A 23,078-nucleotide genomic window follows, 5' to 3' on the forward strand; every position below is an offset into this window, starting at 1 on the left:
ATGTCATATCATATTGTTTTAATTATTTTAATTGGGATGTGTGTGTGTGTGTGCATGGGATTAGATAAATGCATTAGAGAGAGCCTGTGTGCGAGAAAGACAGAGAACAAAAGAACCATGGCCTTTACTAATAATTATGTAATTTGGGGAGATACTCAAATTCTCAGTATGCAGTAATACTTAAATACTGTCAAATTTCAAATGATAGCCATTGTTAATGGCCTAAAATATCTTTTATTTATTTGTAAACCAAGCTCTTTACCTAAGAACAGTTACTACTACATGCAAGTAGTGTACAAGAAAATAGTCAAATCAAAACAATATACACAATTACATCTAAAAAAAGAGACATATATTGCACAGATGAACATCTAGTCTGTGCTACATAGATATGTGATAGTTAAAACCTGAGCAATGGTCAGCCATTTTTACTTCCAACATGGCTACCGAGATTGTAAATAGCTTAGGTAGAAGGTTACAGGGGATTATATCAGAGTACCTCATTGAATCGCCAAATAATACTGAAGATGGTGCAGAGGAAATAATATGATGGTATTTACTTTGTTCAAGGTCACCTCCTGAAAGGAGGGTCCTCACATAGAAATATAGTTTAAGAAGGAATAATTCAACGTTCATGAGCATTGTTCTAGCGAGTTTCATGGTTGGATAGCAATTTATGCTTAGGAATTTCACCATTTAAAAAAATAATTTATCGTGCCTAGAAAACAAGCTAATGAACTGCAAACAATTTGTGTGGTTCATTGACAAAAACAATTGGCACACATGACAAATATATTGAAAAACAATAGGTAATTAATGATTCACTCTGTAAGAGGTAGCTGTGAAAAGTCCACGTGAGAGGGTCTCAGAGCAGTAAATAAGGTACAGGGCCTGAATTGTAATGCCTGTGGTCTCTCCCCTCTGGTATCCTGGAGCCCCCTTACTGGGGACCCCAAGAGTGAAAACCAGGTACCTCTTTTTAGCCCATGATTATAAGGGTTGCGAGGCAGAGCTATGCACAAATATAATACACACATAATCGAATACCTACAGACTGACACATGGAAATGTGTGGTATCTTCATTTCTATTCCATGCATTCTCGCCTTAGTTTTGTGTCCCCTGCTGGTCAGCCTCTGTGAGTGTGAGGTATTAGAATGCTGATGTGTGCCTGGTGGAGTGATTGTCAGTTGGAGTGCACGGGTTGAGCAGCAAGGATGCTGCTCCCATTTGGGCTTTCCTGATACCTTGTTACCATCTTCTACCTGTAACACAGTGGCGGCTCCTACGCTAAATCAGAGGAGTGTCGCCCCACTGCTCAAAAGGAAAAATAAAATTATAATAACATATAGTTATTATCATTTTATTTTTTCTATAGCAGTCAGTGTCAAGGTAGGGCTGGCCAGAGCAGGGGGAGGAGTGGTATGCACTCCCTAAGTGCTGGCCAATCACTAATGCGCACTTTGCATGCCCCCACCAGGCTACATTACACAGCCTCGTGAGGAACATGCACAGGCTCCCTGTCCCTGTCTAAGCGCTGATCCACGTCGCTCAGTCCAATCACATTGATGCATTGCAGGCTCAGGGAAGCCTGTGTGCCCGGGTGCTTCCTGCTGCCGGCCGGGACTGGAGACAGGAAGATAGAAGATGAAGAGGACGTAGATAAGACAGTGCCGGCCAATCCAGGTACGTCCTTTTTTCTTTTTTTTCCATTCCGAACATCCAACAGCCTGTAGTCAGGGGTGTTCAACCTCCTGTTCATCTATTTTATCAAGCACACACCTTCTAACAAGCAAAGCAGCAGATGGACATTCCATCTGACTGTCAGCAGTCTACTCAAGTTAGAAGGGCGGGCCTGCCTTATTGGACCTGGTTCAACTGAATGCTGTGTCTACAGTGTACAATGGATGCACCTTTCTGCATTTCTCAACTGAGGGTGAAGGAGCGCAGCTCAAAACCCTGCCAAACCTCTGGATATTTGTGTGCTTCTCAGAACTGTAAACAAGTGCCTCCATAAACATGAGGGGGAGCCAAGAGAAGAGAGTATTTGTTGCATTTGTTTTATTCACACAGCATTGAGTTCATTTTTGTTAACCATTTATGGCAAATAAGTGTTGTGTATGAGTTGGATTTAAAAATTGTGTTTTGATTTAAAATCTTACTGGTACTTCTGCATGAGCTGCAAGAGCCATGTGGGAGGCTAAATGTACACTGGATTCCTGAGCGCGAGGCTGTCATGCTTTACATACCCGTAGGTGAACTTGAAGCGCTGCGTTATTGGCACATTCACTCTAGCATTCAAGGCGCAAGGAAAAGTATGTGTGAGGAGTCCTTGAGGAGCAACAAAGAGAAGACTGTAGGCTGTAGATGCCTCATTGTGAAGCCGCTGAGTGCTTCTGCTATGTTTCATATAGGTACCCTAATATAGGCCCCAGTGATATCATACACCTTCACCTACATTATCTCCCTTATACTTTACAGTAAGGAGCCTTTAGGATAGAACCTATACCTAGTTCTAGTCCTGGGTGCAGAAGGAGGGTTTTTTTCCAGAACAATAGCGTTCTATAACTTCATCAATACACTCATACAGTATGAATGAATATCCATCAGGGTTCTTGGAAACCAGGCAGGGGCTACACACCACCTGCATAATATCTATGTACAAGGTTCATCCCATGCGTCATCCTCAAATCCAACAATGGCTAATACAATAAACAAGGGAGAAAGAAACCGTAGATACTTTCGGTATAAATACAGCACATCTTTCTAGGGTTGGTAGAGGGAACCGAGACTTCCTGGCCAACACACTGACCAGAGACGCTGAAACTCCTGCATGCAGACGCACCAGCTGACAGTGGTCTAACACATCCTTTGCGGGTGTCCGCCTTGAGACCAGGAAGGGGACCCACACTCTCTCACTTCAGGTAATGAGGTTAGACTAAATGCTAGAGGGATTTTTGGCTTCACACCTACTATCATGCTGGGTACACTTAGGTACATCTAAATAGGCATCGTAGGAGCACGCACACTTTTATCCTGCATTTTATATTCATGTATGAATCCATGATTATTGCAAGATGGTAGGACTGTACTATCCTTCTATTTTCAATGTACTGCTAATTATATATATCTGCTACTGTATAACGGTTGTTGCAGCACATCCATTTGACACTAGAAGAACAACTGTGCAATAAATTCTTATGGTAACACGTCCAACTGTTTCTCCTGTGTAACTCTCTGAGACCGAATAAGTCTGCACGAGTGACTAAGCGAAAAGTAGTATATTGTTGCCAGAAAGATTCTCTCCCCGATAAGAGGAGATTCTAGTGGCACTGTGAGCTAGCTAAAACAGAAATGCTAAAATTCTCGGTGGGGGTGCTTAGAGTCAGTCTGCCACCAATCCTACAGTTTATGTTAACCGAAACGCGCAGATCCTGTATGGGTAAGATAGGAACTACATGACATAGCGCCCAATGTTGGTTGGGTACTTATTTAACAGTAGAATCTGAGTAGTTCAGTCCTATTTATTGGCTGTTGGTTATTCAAGCTTGAAGGACACAGTGTTCCTAAAAATTGTGCAATTAAACCTTATCTTAGTTCCCTTGAACAAACTTCTTTCTTACAACAATGACTGAGGGCAGAGATAACCCAGTAGTGGATTTGCACCTCTCAGCTGGAGTAGAAGATTCAAACTCAATTCAAATTGCACATAAATTCAGACATACGATCACCCTGAAACTATTACAAAATGGTTTACAAGCTAAGGTTGCATAGTAGCTTTCGTGATTGGGGCACATGAATCAAATAAAACAGAGGTATTTTATTTGTGGGTTTCATTCCCAGCAGCAGATGCAAGAACACAGACATTTCACTCTTACACAGAGGGAGATACATCAGTGGAATATGGTCCATTCGAAGACATAGAGATTCCACTCACGTACCAGGAACACTTATACTGGATTAAAGGTGCCCTACCTCACATAAGAAGTGGAGTAAGATTAGGCCCGCTCGGAGGAGAGGGGGGGCCACATGGCCAATATTAGCAGCCTCCACACCACAACCTAACATTGAAACAATGTCACAGGCAGACTTACTCATACTACACAAAGATTTAATTAAAATCTATAGAACCTTGACGCAATTCATCATGAGGACTTTCACAGTACAACCAGCAACAGTTGCAACAAATGGAACTCAATCTCAGGACACAGCAACTAAAATCACACCACAAACGTTACACGTGGTAATGGGCAAAATGCCCACAAAACATGAACAAATGCCATTTTGGATAGCCCAGAAAATAAATCAGCAAGAAGCAGTATTCAAGAATACTACCCCGCATGAAAATCACAGAATACTAACAATCTGCTTGCCAATGGAGATAACACCACAAGTAGAGGATTGTGCCACTTGGGGTACAGTCTTTGCTCCCATTTATACCAGAACTCATGGTATTTCTTCATTAGCAGTGATACCAGATGTATTAAGACAAATACAAAACGAGTATGGAGCAGAACCTGCTCTGAACTTAGGGATGAAATTGCTAGGTAACTATGACCAGGTATAAGCCATAATACTAGCTAATATTAAAGGGGAGGCAGCTTCAGTGGCAATCTGTCAACGCCTAAGGAAGTTCAGTCCGCTAGGCCACGCTTCTCTCTAGGCTTGAGAGTGAAGATATGGTGACTGGGTGTGGACTCAATTTGGCCCCACAGCCATAGAGATTTCGGGGGCAGCACTAACTTAGTCACCCTGGAGGTGTGGCACGTATTTATCGTTCATGAATAAAAGAGGAAACATTTTGTGTCAGAGTCTCATTTACACCCTTACAACAATGGTCCTTACACCCTAACAACAATGGTCCTTACATCCCAAAGTTTGTGGGCCAACTCCAGGGATGCTTGTTGTCAATGGATTTCTTTCCTGGGGTACCAATTTTTATACCTCGGTCACCCGGAAAAGAAATATTGCAGATATTGTAATGAGTAGCTTCTCTTGGGAACAACAGGCAACAGCACAATAGCAGGGTTGATGCTCCTCCTCCTCCTCGGGACTCACTTTTTTTAATATGATTTATTTATCTCCACCAAACTCCAGGGATGCTTGTTCTCAATGGATTTCTTTCCTGGGGTACTAATTTTTATACCTCGGTCACCTAGGAAAAGAAATACTAATTTAAGATATTGTAATGAGTAGCTTCTCTTGGGAACAATACCCAACAGCACAATAGCAGGGTTGATGATCTTGCTCCTCCGCGGGACTCATTTTTTAAAATATGATTTATTTATCTCCGCCCACAGGCTCTATGGGCAATCGTCACCACTGGCAGCAAGCCCTTTCAAATGGCTGACACATGCAAGCATATTTTTGTTTCTTGATTTCCTTGGTGCATTTGTTCTTTTATTTTTCACAAGTGGATGTTTGCCCAACATGAGGCACCATGCGCAACTTAGGGTAGACCAAATCTCACTTTTTCACAGTAATGTTTCTCCAATATTAGAAGGATAGGATATTATTTAAAAAATCTTTTAAGGGATTTAGATATTGGCCACAATTGGAACAAGCAAATTATCATGCGTTTATGAGCTTATGGAGCCAACTATTTTTAAAGACAATAGGACAGTGCACTACACAGTATTGAAGACAAAAAGTGGGCTCTAATTGTTTTAGATCTAAAGAAAGGCTGGATCCCTGTAGATCCTTAGAAACTATTGGCATTACATTATGACATACAGTTGTATAAAGCAAGATATCTCATTTAGTTTGCTGTATCAGATCAATATGGTTTGTACTAAATGTCTGTTTAGTAGCTATGCACATCTTTTCAATTACATATCAGTGTTGGACACATGTGCAAGGACAGAAATACCAGGAGCCATGTTAATGACCCATTTCAGTAATGAAGTGAATTAGGTTTGCCAATTAATTTACTTGTGGGGTTGTGAGGAGCAAAGATGGACATTTCTAATAGCCTTAACAGAATTGGTTATTTGTCCCTGAAGACTAATGATAGGCTTTAATGTCTTCAACCAAAATGGCAAAATAAAATATTACCTTTGTCTTTTGGGAATTCAGCTAACCTTGCTTCATACACATCTACCAAAACTTGTGGAGGTAATTACATTGACCCCTGAGAGTTGTTGAACAATTTTAGCATCATCTTCATGAGACTGGAATTTGACATTAACTGCAATATGGTCATAGGTGGCACTATATTAAAAATATAGGGAAGCAGTAAGGACTCTTGTTTCATTTAACACACAAGCCAGGTTTATGGCTCTCTCTCTATTTCAAGATTGTATTTAGAAATCTATTGTAACTGAACTGGTGCCTCCATTTGTGACGATGTAGAAGATTCACTAGAGTTGCTGAGGGAATGTTCACTGCAAGCTTGTTTATATATGTCCAAATCACCCAGCTCTACAAATAAAAAAAGAAAAGGTTTGACCCTACCCATATCAATACGCCAGATCAAATTCAAGCACTGTCCTTCTCCCACAATGCTCTTAATCAGAGGTTACTGATGTCAATCCTCTCAGAACGAGGACCAGGATGTCATTGGCCATGGCTGGCCCATCTTTAAATGGCTTTGCTGCACATCACCCATCACCCAAAATGATGCAGATGACACCCTGCATTCCAGTATTTGTAGGCAGTAACACTCTGGTGGCCATTGTGACCTTAGGTGTACTGCTCTTTGAAGCCCAGCTATCACTTACGCCTTTTGGAAAACAGCCAATCATCTTTCACACTCCTGTCAGAAAGGCATGGTCGAACACAAATGCTTCCAGCAGCCATAGTTGTTCTGTCGGATGACTTCCCTTTTGTTGCCTCACTATAAAAGGGTATCACACATAGAAGCAATTCCAGGGGTTACTCCTTGTGTTTGCCCTTTACTCAAGTTTCCAGCACAGGGATTTTTCCTTTCCTACTTCCTGCTTATAGGACTCGACAGGGAACACAATGGAAGCAATGCAAAAGCAAGGGCCACTGAACTGGCACTGGGGCATAGCCACATCTTGTTATAGTTCTACATACTGCCCTATAACTCTCCTAGTTAATACATTTTTGCTTGCGAATCTTCGAAATCTACAGTGACCGGTGGAACATGAATAGCAAATCACGTGTGAGGGAATGTGCAACTTGAGACCCCAAGAGGGCTCCCTATCACATTGTTGGCACCTGCTTAAGAAGCAAAGTTGAATATCCATTGAGGTGTCTAACATCATAGGACCACGAATTAGAACTGTTAAGAAATCACAGCTAGCAAAGCTAAGTTTCATAATTGATAGTCTGGAGACCCCTGACATCAGTTTTATGGACCTAGACTTACTAATCCACTGAGCATGGTAGATGCTACAGAAGTTACATCCTTACAGTACCAGTCACCATACCTCTCTGAGTAAAGGATCTGCACAACCACACAAATATCAGTTTGCACAAACCTATGCTCACACTCTAAGGTACATGAATGATTTACTACCTTCTTATTTCACTTTTCAGAGGCATGCTTCCCCTCTGGAGCCTGGCTCCCACACAAGATGTTTCCACTTCTCTTTTCCTTTTGTATCTCCGCTGGGAATAGTATTTAGGAATGAGTGCTAGGATTTGCCCCAAAGCAGTGACCTATAAGTTTCTAATAACAAATTATACTTCCAATTGCATGTCTTTTTGCCATTCCTAGTTGTACAGTATAAAGAAAACTCTTAGGTTGAATGGAATATTTTATATGTTCTTAATTAAATACTACTATCGTCATTCACAGGAGAAGATTCATCAGTTCAACTACACCACACTGCAGGTAATATAATGTTGCCAGGTAAACAAACTCATGCCAGGTCTTATATTGAGAAAGCGCTCTACAAGTGCATGCTCCAGAGTGACCTTATTTCATTAACAAACTCTTAGTCTCAAATCCACTTCAACTGTGGTCAATGTTCATGTGTTTTTGATTTTGATAATAGAAGGAACTGTCCACCTCAGCAGGCCTAGCGTGTTTCAGGACCATCACAGGTAATAGTCTATATGAGCCATGAGCTGTCATCAGGAGCAGGCATTCCAGAAACCCTCAAATCTACACTTCATTACAGAAACCTATCACAGATACCAATGTTTGCCAAAGACTCAAACGCATCAGTCCTTCCCAGCTGAATGTAGGCAGGGCACAACACACATGAGCATCAGCCTCTGAAATGGGTACAGCACAAGACCTAATTAATCACAGTCACATTTATGTCACTGGTGCAAGCAGGCACAGTTTCTGAAAGCAGATTGGCGGATACTCAGTAAGGGATTGCTTCGGTTTCAGTGCTGGCACTGATCATGGTCTGTGCTAGGCCTTTTACTGGCATGGTTTCTATCTCATTATATCAGGTTTGTTCCAGGTTTGAGGCCCTCCTTCAATGGGAAATGTACCTTCAGTTTCTAAAGAAGTATCAAAGTTCTACAATCATACTCTGAAAATATTCTGTATAAAATAGTATGTCCCATTGCAATTACTTTATGAGTAATGCTAACTTTTGGAACAGAGGAAAAATATAACTTTCAATGCCCTCCTCACGCGGTGAAGCTCCGCAACGTGAGGAGCACATTAAACAGGCGGTGGACTCCCGTTGATTAATGTGTATCTACAAGGAGTCGCTCCCATGCCATTTTGAGCACACGCGACGATGAAAATCGATATCACTGAGGTTTGTTTTGTATGAAAACCCTAATTGAGGGGTTGATTACCCATTCCTACAGAATCAAGGTAGGAGTTAAGAGATATATACATGGGATCAAGGGTCCTGAAGAAAGCCGTATAGACCCTTTGGAAGGGTAATCAAAAGGCTGAAACATGTTGACAAGTGTGCAGTGAGGAGAGGTGAGTGGCTACTAAAAATCCCTAACACTACCATCCCAATTTCTCTTTTTAATCCTGGCCGGATAATTGAGGATTAAAGAAAAAAAGGCGGATATAACCGAGCTAGTTTTACACTTCACAACCTGCACATTTAATTTTCTTGATCCCTCTATTGATTTTTTCTGTGTTTGTATTGTCTTGCCCTTCCCTTAGCTCCACCCCAGGCATTGGTCTGTGCAGGGGTGTTAGTTAGCAAGCCCAATGATGAAGCATGCCACAATTTGTGGGTGAGGGCAGTTTTTCATCACAGGGCACATGTGTGTATACAAGTTTATTCAGGGGAGATTGGGGTAGGATTTTGCTCTCTCTCTCCCTTCTAGAAGAGTGTTGGACTACATTTCACATTGCCAAATGCACTTTTTAAGTATGGCAAATATTTAATCAGATAATCACCTCCAATAAAACCAAAGCAAGTAAAAATGAAAACATTAACAAAAACCAGTGGGCATAAAAATCAAAACATTTATCAACCATGAACTAGCATAGGTTGTTGCAATGTATAAAGTAATGCACCAGGCTAAAATGATGTAAACAAAAAATATGGAAGTGAGAAAGACAAAGAAGTTCGAAGGGAGGAAGAAGGGATGCTGGAAGGAGCTAAAAACACAACAAAGACAGGAAGAGCAGAATGCAAGGTGTGAGGGAAGAGAAAGGAAAGAAAGAAAGAAAGAAAGAAAGAAAGAAAGAAAGAAAGAAAGAAAGAAAGAAAGAAAGAAAGAAAGAAAGAAAGAAAGAAAGAAAGAAAGAAAGAAAGAAAGAAAGTGGGAAGGAAGGAAAGATGAAAAGAAAGAAAAAGGGAAAGAAGGAAAGAAAGAAAGAAGTGAGTGAAGTGATAGGTAGAAAATGATTGGGGTGGAGTACTAAAAAGACTACAATAACTTCCACCATGAAAAAAATGCGTCATGCATGGAAATCCTTCAGCCATTTTCTGCCAATGACACCTTTTGAGATGTATTCTTTAACTTAGATTTCAGAAAAGGGGTACACTGCAAACATAGTTAGGATTGTGCACAGGTGTTATAATACAATTGTAATACTGGGTTAATCAATTCTCATAATTTCTGGGGACTTTTTAGACATGAACCTATCACTTTTCCTTGAGTTCAAGCAGAAGATTTCTCGTGGGAACTGTTGGCCGCATGTGCAACACTAGCAATACTCACGGAGTGATTTAGAGAAAATAAATGGCTCTAGGTACCTCACGAGTTATACTGTAACTGAATGTCTTGTCATGGAATGCACAGTGTCTGGGAAATCTATGTGAGATCCTTTCTACTTGCAAGCAAAATCACAAAAATTGGGGTTTTGCAAAAAAACGAATTCTGAAAAGTCTAGATTTTGACAGACACCTACTTCTGCATAATATATGCTTAAAACCTATAATTCTCAGGGAATTACAACTACTGAACAAAGAAAAAGTCATGCGATTTCATTCACCCATGCATTTAACCTAGATAAATATTGCTATATTTATTCCTAGGAGTATTACTACATTTTTCAGAAGAAAAAAAAATTGCATGCTGTCATTGCAATAATATTAGGACTGCAAACATTTTAGTTGTGCACTCAAAACAAACAGAAAATTACACACAGTTAACTTCACATTGCACAAAGGATAGAGGCATGCAGACATCAAAATATTCAAAATGTGCATCCTGCCGAATACCTTTGGTTGAATTACTCCAGCGGTTACCTTCAGAGTAATGGGATAAAGTCAACAAATTGACACAAGAAGCACCAGCACCAGATCCAAAAACAGTGATCCTTAAGGGATCACCACCAAAGAACCCAATGTTTTCACTAGTCCATCGTAGAGCCTGAATTAGATCGAGGAGGCCATAGTTCCCTTTTGCAGCTTGATCACCAGTGCTCAAAAAACCTAGAAAACAGGAGACAAAAATAGGACGAATTATTAGACATCATGTCTTCACAACTATGACGTGTAAGGTATACATTTCACTAAATGCTTGACATTGTGCAAAATGTGCAGTTTGTGTGGCTTTACATCTGGTCCAAATTGGACTTAGATCTTGTTAGACTACATTGGTTAAAACCACATGACCTTCAGCATCCATTACATAACCAATCATGTTGTGGCTGGTTCATAGGTGCCTCCAATGTTACTGCAAGGAGCACAGAGAGACCCATCAGAAGGAGTACAGAAAATAGGCAAGGCACCCATTTGTTGTTCAGGAATATGCAATCTCCCGGAAATCTGACAAAATATTTTACACCATTTTTTCCCATTGGAATGATCTGTGCAAAATCCTATGCAAATGTATTTCCAGTTTGCTTTGGTTTTGTTAATGCAGATCAAATATGGAGTGTAACATTATTATTTTCATATTTATCACTGTCCTTTCTTCCTTCTCAAATTTAGATGTCTTATACCGTTCTCATCCCTCGATATGTTCTACAATGAAGAATCTATATATTTAAATTGTATGTTTGCAATGACAAAGCATTTGCTTGAATATCACATTTGAATAAAGAAAGAATTGATACACTGCAAAATACTTTTTCCTCAATCAAAATATTTATGTTGTATTAATGCAAAGGAAATATCAAATTTATCATAAATGGATACGCTCCCCTTTACTAAATGTGTAAGGTGGTCTACTGAAAATGCAAATGAGACCCCAAAAAATCAAAGTTAAATCAGGGAACTTTAACTCCTTTATCATCATTACCCCTTTAATCCTTCTACTCGAACATTCAGGAGATTACACTGATGCCACTCTTCCATTTTTCAATAAACTTTACTTTTATAATGCATCTTCCACAGGGCCGGACTGGCCGTAGCGGGCACCGGGCGTTTCCCCAGTGGGCCGCTAGGATGGGGTCCGATTTTGGGCCCCCGGGGGCCGTTTTTGTTTCAGGGTCGTTTTTGCAACATAGCTGCAAAATCCGCCCCTGTAACAAAATTGGCAGAAACCGGCCCTGGCAAACAGCTCGCCCGCTCCCAGGGGGGCCGGTCGAGCTCTTTGCCAGGGCTAGTTTTGGTTCCCAGTCCGGCCCTGATCTTCCACTAGTTCTCCTTCAGTTTATTTTAACTGTAGATTTAAAATGTTAAAACTGTGCCTACAAATCATGCTAATATTTCCCCTTGCCTACCTCCCTTGCCTACTCCCTTTTAGTGCGTGATCTCTCATCCCTCTTTGATTGTTTGGGTGATTCAAATCTCTCTACTCATCTTTGGTAACTGCGAACTCAGCACCCAGTAGATGTCTTCCTGCCAATTTCCTGCCTCAAAATGATGGACTGGAATATTTGCGACTGCCAGTAGCTGAGATGTTTCAAGCTGTTGTTTTACTCCAATGCACCTTCTTGCATAGTGGGGCATACATGCCACACCGTGCAGAAAATAGGGGTGCAAGTCCAGTAGGCACTACATGCGCCCTCCTGCATGCACTCCCAAGCCCAGGAGCGACAGGAGTTGCATCACTACCACGCTTTTCATAGCAGGCTCGCCACCATGGAAAAGGTGGTGGTTTGGCAACTCCTAACATGCCTGGCTGTGCCGCAGCAGACCTGCTGGCATATTACTATGCATGACCGCTGCAGAATCCTTGATCCCCTACAGTCACAGCGGTCCTGTTGTGATCCGACCATTGCAATTGTAATACTGCAGCCGGGCCTGCATTGCGGCGGTGGCTAGACTGCCACCATGGGTTTGGCGATCCTATGGACCGTCAAACTCGTAATAAGGCGCTTATTAAGAATTATAAAAATTGCCAATACAAAAATTGGAATCATAGCAATTTCACAGCCATTTTAAGAAGATATGATCTAAGTCAAATGTGGCTAAAAAAGTTGCCTTTCAATAATAGAGCACAGATAGGAAGTGAATGAAGTAAGAAAGAAAGAAATTATATTTAAAGAATTTTATTTCATTTTGTGCATATTTCACAAGTAACAGTAAAACAATTTCCAAATGTCAATGTTCCCTGTGAAACATGGGTTTTAATAGCACTGCATATATTTGTGATACGCTTACAGCGCAAAAACCGGGCAATGTTCTAATGTTAGCATTCATTTATCAAGTAAATGAATGAGAAATATATTGGTATGACTTAATTTTCATTTAACAGACATTAAATATGGATGAATACCGTAGGATGACAGAAATGTTAAAAAAATAAATACCATAAAACTGGTAGTCCTAGTTATAATGTTGTAATTTACTCTGCTCTTCACCGAGTTGACTGATCTAAGAACTAGGGTCGTCTTTGTGAAGACTGAATTAACTGATGTCTTTACAGAGCACGGTGTCCCTGCTAAAATGTCACTCATATGTGCAGACACAATGTTTGTGGCATGGAAATTCCATAAAGTGGCACATCCCACAACTCAGAAACAGATCTGCAGTGAAGGAATCAGAATCAAGAAATAGAAACAAAGTTGGGGTTGGCAGTATCAGGAAGGAATGCTATGACACAAAAACTGAAGATAAAGAGAAGAGCACTTTGAAATGTTGTAAACAAATAAAGTAATGGAAACAGATGCATTTGGGTGTGGCAGAACTGAATAAATTGTGATGGGATGCATACATAACCATGCAGAGAGGAACTAATGCAGGGAATACATGGATAGCACAAGCAATAGGTAAACCTCCATGTAGTGATAAAAAAACAAATGTGTGTAGTTGGAGTGCCACTGCGGTGGATGTTGAAACAGTAATGGAGGGCATACAAAAGCTCTTTTATAATTCGTAATTTTCAGGGGCTGTACAGTTTTGCATACTGGAATACACCATGCCATCTGCAGGAGATGGAAATGTAGCACATTAAGGAGATAATGTACATTCTAGTTTTCGGTCTCAAAATCCTCTACAGGGCTCAGGCCTGGGCGTAGTTCACAGAGTTTTGCTACGCGGAACTCCGCGAAGTGACAAAAAAACTCTGAGGAGTACCACAAGTGGCGGAGTGCAGAGCGAACTGCCGTTTGCACTGATCTTCCTGCCACGTAGGTAGAAATTCTACCCGAGCGGCAGCGTGCGCTCACAAACTTACCTTTCATGAGTGCGAGCGGGGAAAAAACTCCTCTGCACTACGTGAAGCAGAGTTTTCTGCACTCCGCGAGCTCCGTGGAGAGTGGAGTGCAGAAAACTCCACACACTCCGCAGACGGAGTGGAGTTCACCACCCAGTCTTAACTAGGGTAGGTTAGAAGCTGTAGCTAAGCAGGACTTTACTGGCCTGGATAGTTTACTGTGAAGGCCCACTAAGCCCTTATGCAGTGCAAAAAATAGCTCTGAGACTTGTTATACTTGGGAGCCTCTGCTGTGATCTTCCTCCCACCCAAAGCAGCAGAATTTTGCTACAGTCCTCTTTGGCCGGAAAGAATGACTGATGCCAATTTGTTTGTGATGCTGGAATAGATTTAGGAAACAGTGAAATTGAAAGGTAGCCACTTGACCCTTGGAGAGCAATCCAAATAACTTTAGTCCCTCTCTTCCAGAAGTGTTGTCTTTTTTCAGGTGTGAACTTCCCAGGTCCAAGAGTATTCTGAGAAGGTGGTGTTGAGGTGAGGTTATCCTATTCAATGGCGAAGTGCTTGGAAAAGTTCATAACCCAATCCCATCTACTTTCATGCCCTAATCATACCTCCGTTTGCAGCACTTACTCATCACTTTTCTGTTAAATAATCCCAGAGTCCCGACATCTAAAATGGCTATTCCCGTCTATCATCTGGAGGCAGTCTGACTCCCCCTTAGCCACTTCCTAAATCACCCATACCCTGAGGTAACCTCCCTTCTGTTAGGGTCAAAATTGGGCTCTCCCTCCTGCTGCAGTTTGAGTTATAACATCTAGGAGGGGCCTTGAAATGAAAGGGAACAGATCCTGCAAGCCCCATTTGGCATTGCAAAGTTAAATGAGGAAATGTAAAGGATGTTCTTTGTTCTGACTGTGGATCCTGCCTCCCTCGTAGATAGGTAATTCCTCTGAAGTGGCCAGTAATTGACAACAGTCCTGCCATTTTAGGCTAAGAGACCAAGCCACTGTTAATTTAGAGTAGCCAGGAATGTGTATTGAGTGGGACTAGGTGACTAACTGGTTTTAAACCAGGTTTGGTTCAGGCAGCACAAGGGACACTTTTGTAAATTTACTTTTGTACTAGGGTTATCAAAATCTACTTTCACCATTAAATTTAAAACTATGAAGAAAATAATTTTGAATAATTTTCTAGTATGTTGCCAGGTGAAGATGTGAAATAAAGATTTTAATAAGCCTCAAGCCTGTTCATGAAAAACGTAGCATAACTTCTACAGTGAAAAAATCTTTGCGATGTTTATTCGATGCAAAGACACATGATTCCAAAATTCAGGGTGCCACTTTATTTATAGTCATTATCCAACCCTGTCGGCTTAGATGACAGACTTTAGGGCTGATTTATACATGTATAAATATGGGTTTCTCTACATGGCAAAGCCACTTTTACTTTCCAAGTGTCACTACAGTAGTTTTCATCTTCAGTCCAGCCAGAGCACAATGGTGCCTCTGGTAGCCATACATTGTTGTCATATCTGTGGGTGGTGTGAAAACAGGCTGCATCCCAGCTATGAGATTTATCTTCCACACCACTGGTGCAATTTCTGCGCTAACCTATAGTGGCCTTACTGGACAATTGTATGAAGCCAATTTTACAGTGGTTTTTTGTGGGCAGAGCACATGCACTGTGGCACTGGTTAGCATTATCACGGCACACAGTCTTTCTAATAGCAAAAATAGGGTCCAGAAAAAGGTTAAACACAAAGGTTTGGTCATGTGAAAAAGACAGATTTCTTGCAGATCTCATTGCGTTCTTGAAACTGGGACCGATTGCCATTACAGTCTTTCATGCTCTACAGGATGAGAAGAAATCTGCAGTGGAATCATGGTGGGAGAGGTGAGGCACAGCGGCCAGATCAGCTGACTCAGGAGCTCCAGGACCCTGGTTCGCTCACCGGCATCACCTCACCTTAGCATCATGTGACTCAATGCAATAGCTCACTTAATCTCCGCAACGGCCCCCAACTCCTTGAAACCTTTGAGGGGTGATATGTTCATGCTTTACAGATACAAATTACATATTATTATCATGATATAGATTTTCTATAGAGCTACCCTTGCTCCAGTTGATACTGGAAGTTTCACCGCTGGTCATTCATGGCATATAATTCTTTGAGTTCCTCTGTAGAGGGCTGAAATTTTTTAGTTTAACAGAGGTTTGTTTATAATTGTGGAATGCACAAAAATAACTAAAGGACCAGAAGAACACATACTTCTAATATTCACCTGCAGGTACGCTGCTGCCAAGGTTTACCCTGTTCGTGGGCTAAGTTTGTATCTAAATCAAAAAGAGTTTTGCGGGTGAATGTTGAGACCAGTCAGCCAAACAATTAACCAGAGACCATGGGAATTGACTGATGATCAGTGCAGGGAGATGGTATGGATGAGCCTGCATGCAAATTACCTTCTTGTGGGTTGTGGTCACACACAGGACAACTACAATATTTTAACAAATAGGAGAATTTCAAACAATACTGGTGCGTGAGGAAACTTGAGTGGCATCCTAGCAAATGAGAGGATTCTAAATAACAAGGGAAGACAGGAGGTTCACTATCTGAAAGATGAAAATATATTGCTCTTTTCCTCTAATGTTTAAATCCTCTGTGTCTCTTCTTTTGATATTTAATTTTCTGTGTACTGCTGTCCGTTTGCATCTACATATATAAATGTAATTACTTAGATTCATACCAGATGGGATATTGAATGTATTGACTCAAATTTAGAATATATATAATATGCGAGTCACTCCTTCAAATATACTTAAGTCAATAACTTGAATTTGATTGTAACAATATTTATTTGCAAATTGATACAGGCAGTGGTAATGTTTATAAATTAACATTGAATGCAAGTGACATACATCTGTCAGCAGACAAAGTCATATTTATTGACTCATACATTATTAAACATAGCAGTCACCATTCTACTCCTTGCAGCCAGTCATTTACAACATATATTCCAAGTTTTCTTTCACGTGTGACTATTGTTAAATAGTGTATTCTGTTGTAAGGCACACATTCAAACACAGGGGCACCCCATTAATGCAGATGGAGGGGGTGCGGCTTTGTCAGGTGTGGAGGAAGTAGGACAACAAGAATGACAGGCTGGTCTGTTGACCCTCTACTTCCAATGTATGCCTTTAGAAGGGCAGCAGAACAGTAGGCAGATACAAACTGGGTATGCAAGGGGGCAACTTCAGTTTCCCTCAAATGTCACATGTCCAGTGTGCATCTCGAAGGCAGTAATAAGGGCAGAGAAGTCCTGCCAAGAGCAACACTTTTGTCAGGGCTCTGGCTTAGCTCATTGATGGTCCTGGAGACTGATATATGCTAATGAAGTTCTACAACTCGATGTCTCCCCTCATTGGCTGACCTTTTAAACATTCAACCAATGGGAAGGGTAGGATCTGGTATGAAAACAGTGCAAGGCAGCCCTTGCTGATCCTGCACATACTTCCTCGTTTTATCACTCTTTCCTTCATGCCCAGCCTGACTACTGAGCCACAGGCCTCGTCGATTTCTGGTCTACTGTTGTGTGCTTGGGCCCTCATGGTTCGGGAGGCAGGGAGCTCTTCATTCACAGTGGAAACAGAACCACACACTGCACTACATATCAAAGTAACACAGGAAACTGATATAAAAAAAACAAAATCACAACACCAACCACACTATCTAAGTTTTTAATTCAAAGTTTTAAATTCATATTTCCTGTTAATTTCTTGTTGTTTTGGTGTCATTTCTTTATTAAAATGTACGCCATTTTTCTACATTGGTTTGGAATTTTGCTTGTGTTATGTTTTCACTTTGTTTTTGTTTGAGTACTGCATAAGTGCTTTACACATTGCCTGTAAGTAAAGCCTGACTGCTTGTGCCAATCTATCAGAGGGTTTAGCACAGGTTTAATTAGTGACTTTGTGGTGGTTCACCCTGACAAGGATTGTGATTATAAATTGAGGTGGGTTCTCACCCACTAAACTAATATGCCAATTTATTACAGTCACTTTACCTCAAATGGCTGCATGTGTGCATGGAAATTTTGATGAAATTAAATACTCCTGGTGATTCTAAATGGAACAGAAGATCTCTTGTTCTATATCCCACTGGCTGCAGATCACTCTTTGTTAAAATAGGGCAGACTACATTCTCTCTATATGATAACAAATATGGACAGACTTTTGAGAAGTGATGACCAGGAAACCTCAAACCTCAGAAATAGAACAATATCCACTCAGAACATCATGTAAGTTCCACTAGAATTACCAGTCCACTCAATGGTCAGATGAGGATTGTTTGCTATATGTTTGATCCTGTGGTCATACATCTGTAGCGATGCTATGTCTGAAAGGCTTGAACATGTATTGATATGTGTTCTCACTACTGCTTTCATTTGTGGCCCCATTAGTGAGTTGTTTCCCTCTTAGAACTGCCTCCTTCATGCCCATCATTTCCAGCATGAAGTTAGGATCTTGGAACATTTTACTTTTGAATGGACAGCTGGATTGTATTGTTTGATCTTGAATAATTATAAGAGCGAGTCAGGAACTTCTCTGAGTATATTGTACTACCAGCTTAAATACCCAGCAAAGGCAAAGCTCAGGGTTGACCTAAGAGAAAGTTACACCTCATGGCCTTTAGGGGGCAGTGAGCTTCACAGACTCACTACCTTCCCTCTAAATTTGAATGTCGATTGTATTTCAGTTCAATGTGCTTCAGGTGAACTATACTTTGGTACCATATGTCAGGGTAGGCAGTGCCAAGTAGCCCTACCTATAGATCAAGCTCCAGAATCCTCCATGATTGCAATGAAACACATGTGGTTTCTGTCAAAAATGGAAACAGATAATTTTTTCTCAGGAATAACTGGGCTCTAGTTCAATTTATTATTGATTGTCAGTTCCCAGGAATGATATGAATTGACCAGCTTTTTTTTTACTCTTATCTAACCTCCACCGACGCTTGACTCTGTCAATGAACCAACTCTTGCTTTTATCTACAATGACTTTAAAGTTATTTGTCTTTGAATAGGTGGTCAAGTCCACATTGTAGGCCGAGAGGTGTCCAATCCATTAGCCCCAATTTAGAACATTGAGTTAATGTGCTCCCTTCCAAGTTTTGATGAAAACATGGAGTAACACTCCTCCGTGCCTTTATCGCCTATGTAAATTTTAAAGAGGGTTGCAGTGAGCACACAACCTTGTTTGAAGCAGCTCATATATTTAGTGTATACATTGGGGACAGGCAGAAAGGTTCAACGTGGACCATGTGTACTTATACGTCTCACCACTGACATCTTTTTTCACAGAATGATTTTTTGGGTGTCAAATATGACTGACAAGCCACAGATGCACAATCTCTTTCATATACAGCACATTTCAACAAAAAATGTTGTGCTACTCCTGTACATTGGTCATCGAGATATTGCAAATGGCTTTCATACAGGGGGAAAGCATGTATATCAGAGAAAGGTTTGAAGGAAAATTTAATAATTCTTTTCAGGGATGGGAATTAATATGGCCCCTTGCCATATTGGGGACTTGATCCCTGCCCTAAGAAAGATGTTCAGTACAACAGCCCATCAAGCAGCATACCTTTTAAAAGATTGTGGGAACATAACCCATCTAGGCCAACAGCATTTTCAGGACCAAATCGTAGCAACAATAGCATCAGAGGTAATGTGGAACAGAGAAGGCTTATAGAAGACTGTCAGGAATGAAACAGGGACTTTATAAATCTGATTCAAGTTGAATTGCGGATATCTCTATCATGGTGGGCGCTGGTGGTTTGACACGTCCCTTTGGCCATTGCTTTCCAGAGTAGCTGGGCCTTTCCATTTTTTGTGTAGTTGAAGGGGTCTTTACATCCCTGCCTTTCCTTTTGAATATAGACTCTAAACAAAAGCACTAAACTACGTTGAATATTACCTGACTTGGTGGATTTTGTGAAAGGGCTTCCTGCAGGCAACCCTTAATTCGGCATTAAACCATAGTGGGTTACGATGTACCGCGTTTGAACCTGAGCCACTTACCTGTATTTGTAACAGCCTGCTACTAATGGCTAACAGTAAATCATATTGTGTTAGTAGGTCATATGCCGAAACATTTGGGATGACATGAGTGCGCCATTGCTTGCTCAAAGAGTAGGAATTCCCGACTATCCAGTTTGTTGCTTACCATCATGTCCCCATATGTTTCCAGCCTGGCGCCTGAACACTTTGTTGTATCCCACTCTTGGCTAGGCATCAGTAATGAGATTACTATGATTGCTCTCAGTTGGTCATGAGACTCATTTTCTTAAAAAAAAGAGGACAATGGACCTGATACCAATGTATAATCAATGATTGAGGCAGAATTTCCCTAAGGCCTCATGAAGCTTCCATTTTGTTCATTGAGTGCTGTTCTGGTTATGTAATTTTGAGTTGTTATTGTGTAGTATTGTGTGGATGTGATTGTTGTACTGCATTTATTATTAGAGTAGTTTTGTTGTGCCCTGTTGTATTCTAAGATAAACTTATCTGTTTTTGTTTTATTACTGTGTAGAGCTTTTTGTGTTGTGTTGTGCTGTTTTGTATTGCAATGCTTGGTTATTTTTTGTGTTGGGATTTGCAATTGTGTTGTATTTTTGTGTTAGTGTGTGTTGTTTTGTTCTATTGTGATCTGTTTTATGCACTGAATATTAGTTGGTTTTGCTTTCCATTATTGAATTTTTATTTTGTTTTATTATGTTGTGTGTTCTGTTGTGCTATCTAGTTCCTTGCAGGTTTTGATAAATTCAGCTACTTTCCAGCCAAAAACAGCATATTCTGTAAAGGTTTCACTGAAAAATAAACATTTAAAACTGCCAAGAAAAGTAACCACCGTTTTCAATAAAAACTTACCATATGCATTTCAGGCAATTTAAATCTTTTTCTTCTGACAAGGATTTTAAAGCGTACTATTTTTTCTTCCATTAAAAAAGTAGAGATTGGCATAGTTATTTGTTACAAAATGGATTTTGTCAGCGCTTTTTAAATTGGCTGTCACCTTACCTACAAAGACTTCTCCAGAGGCTGCTAAGTCTTAAGAGAAGCGAGCCAAAAACATGATCATGTGGGACTCTTTATCAAAGCTGTTTATTGCACTTGTTAAGGTCAGGGCAGTCTGAGGTTTTGTGTGTCACAATTAAATGCGATTGTAATTTATCAGAAATTTTATGAGAGAAAATTGTTCACTTACTCCCTGACACTGCTTAAGTTTGTTAATTTATGTTAAAGAAAGTTAACTAGATGTGTTTATTTGAGTCCAATGAACCCCCTCATGGGACTGCCATCCCTGTTTATGACCTGACTTGACAGCGCAGCTTTCGCCAGACATTTATGTGAGCATCACCAGAGAGGGGCTTTGGCTCAGTGCACACATCGGGAGCCAGGAGTCCATTTTTTGACAGGGCATAAGTTGTGTGCTTCCACAAAAAATGTGCCTGCCCTTCACTCAGCTATGATAATAAGCTTATTTATCCAGCTGTCCGAGCTTGAACTTTTAGGGCACACACATTGTATTGTAAAGCTATTAAAGTGCCTTAGATAACTAAAAATGTGTGTTTTTTTCTCCGAGCAGTAGCAAAGACGATGATTGGGCTGTCATGGATGTTCAGGCTGACTTGAACATTCAACTGTCACTTGACCTTTTAACCTTAACCAATATTATTCTACAGTTCTTGGCTTCTGCACAAATACATATCTATTCCCATGCTATCTGCTTGTAATACTTCGAATTACCATACAACCTTCCTTTAAAGCCAGACCGATTGGCATTGCCAATGCTTGTTATTTAATTCCTTCCCACTATGGAATTTCAGCATGGCACTGAAAACGTTCATAATCTGTTAAAATGTGGAGAATGAACATTTGCCGTTCTAATATTTGTTCTAACCACACTCAGATCTGCAGATTGGTGATAGTAAAGGTACGTCAGCCGAAGTCCTCATGTTAACTACAACTTGTGAATGGGCCACATAGTTATACCATCTGTAAAACCATATGAAACTAATATGTTTTATTGGGAATTTACACAGAAGAAATAAAGACAACATTAACAAATGTATTTAGGTCAACTAATGACCTTTAGTACAACAATCATAATCATTTTTAATGCTAATGTGAAATTAACGGCTAACCATATTCTTCTTCATGCAGTTAATGAAGTTAGCTTGAATATGTGTACTATACCACTCAAGTGATTAGAGAAAAACATGTACAGAAGAACCATACACGAAGTAATGTGAAATGTAAAATACAAATGAGAAAAAAAAGGTTTGACCTTGGAGGGCAAACACAAACTGAGCGAAGTGACATGAATAGTAAGTATTTCATTAACATCATATCATTATTACTGACATTAGCATTCCTTCAAGTAACATTATAAATGATGGATCCTTAAAATATTCATAAAATAAGGGAAGCAATTGTATTGCCATATATTACAATTAAATATAGTCAAAATGGCTAATCATTGAATGGCATTTACATTGGCAGTCATCACAGAAGCATAAATCACAAAAATATATTGATTTTACAATTATGCTATATTTATGCAATCTGTATAATATTCTACCCTAACGCCTTGGCAATGAAAATACGTATCCATAAATGAGGGAACATATTCCTAGCTTTTTGAGACATTCATCCAAATTCTGCATAAGAGAACATATGCAACAAATCAGAAACAATATTGCAGGTCAGCAGAATATCATAGGAATCTGAACTGCATGAGGGTGGTGACATGTCGGTATACATGTCTCTGCATGGGGTGTTCAGGCTTCTTGAAGAGATGCTTGTTCAACTTCTCTCTGAATGAAAGGAGGAACGGACCAGTTCTGATGTCAATGGATGATCCAGATACCGAGCGCATTGATGGAGCGAGCTTTCCCTATCTTTAGCTTCTTCCATCTTTTAGCCTCAAATCTCGTGCTGTTCTGGCTCTTAGTGGGTCCCTCTGCTGTGGTTAGGTTCTTGGTCAGGTGTGTTGTAGTGTTGTTGCCGATGGCCTTGTAAGTGATGCATCTGGTCTTGAAAATGACAAAAGCCTGGATGTGGAATCTGTGCCCTACTTCACAAATGTGCCCAGGCATCCAATGTGGGTCGAATGCCCTTT

At 40.4% G+C, this 23,078-nt stretch overlaps 1 protein-coding gene across 3 annotated transcripts in view; it reads right to left on the reverse strand.

Annotated features, from left to right (window-relative positions):
• NLGN1 (neuroligin 1) overlaps nt 1-23,078 on the reverse strand; it is a 792,339-nt gene that overhangs the window by 25,365 nt on the left and 743,896 nt on the right. For all 3 annotated transcript variants that reach the window (XM_085635421.1, XM_085635420.1, XM_085635419.1), the window contains one exon: nt 10,568-10,780. In XM_085635421.1, coding sequence (XP_085491547.1) covers nt 10,568-10,780 — 213 coding nt within the window. The remainder of the gene's footprint in view (nt 1-10,567; nt 10,781-23,078) is intronic.

This window comes from Triturus cristatus, chromosome 11, assembly GCF_964204655.1.
Source record: "Triturus cristatus chromosome 11, aTriCri1.1, whole genome shotgun sequence".
Taxonomy (NCBI): domain Eukaryota; kingdom Metazoa; phylum Chordata; class Amphibia; order Caudata; family Salamandridae; genus Triturus; species Triturus cristatus.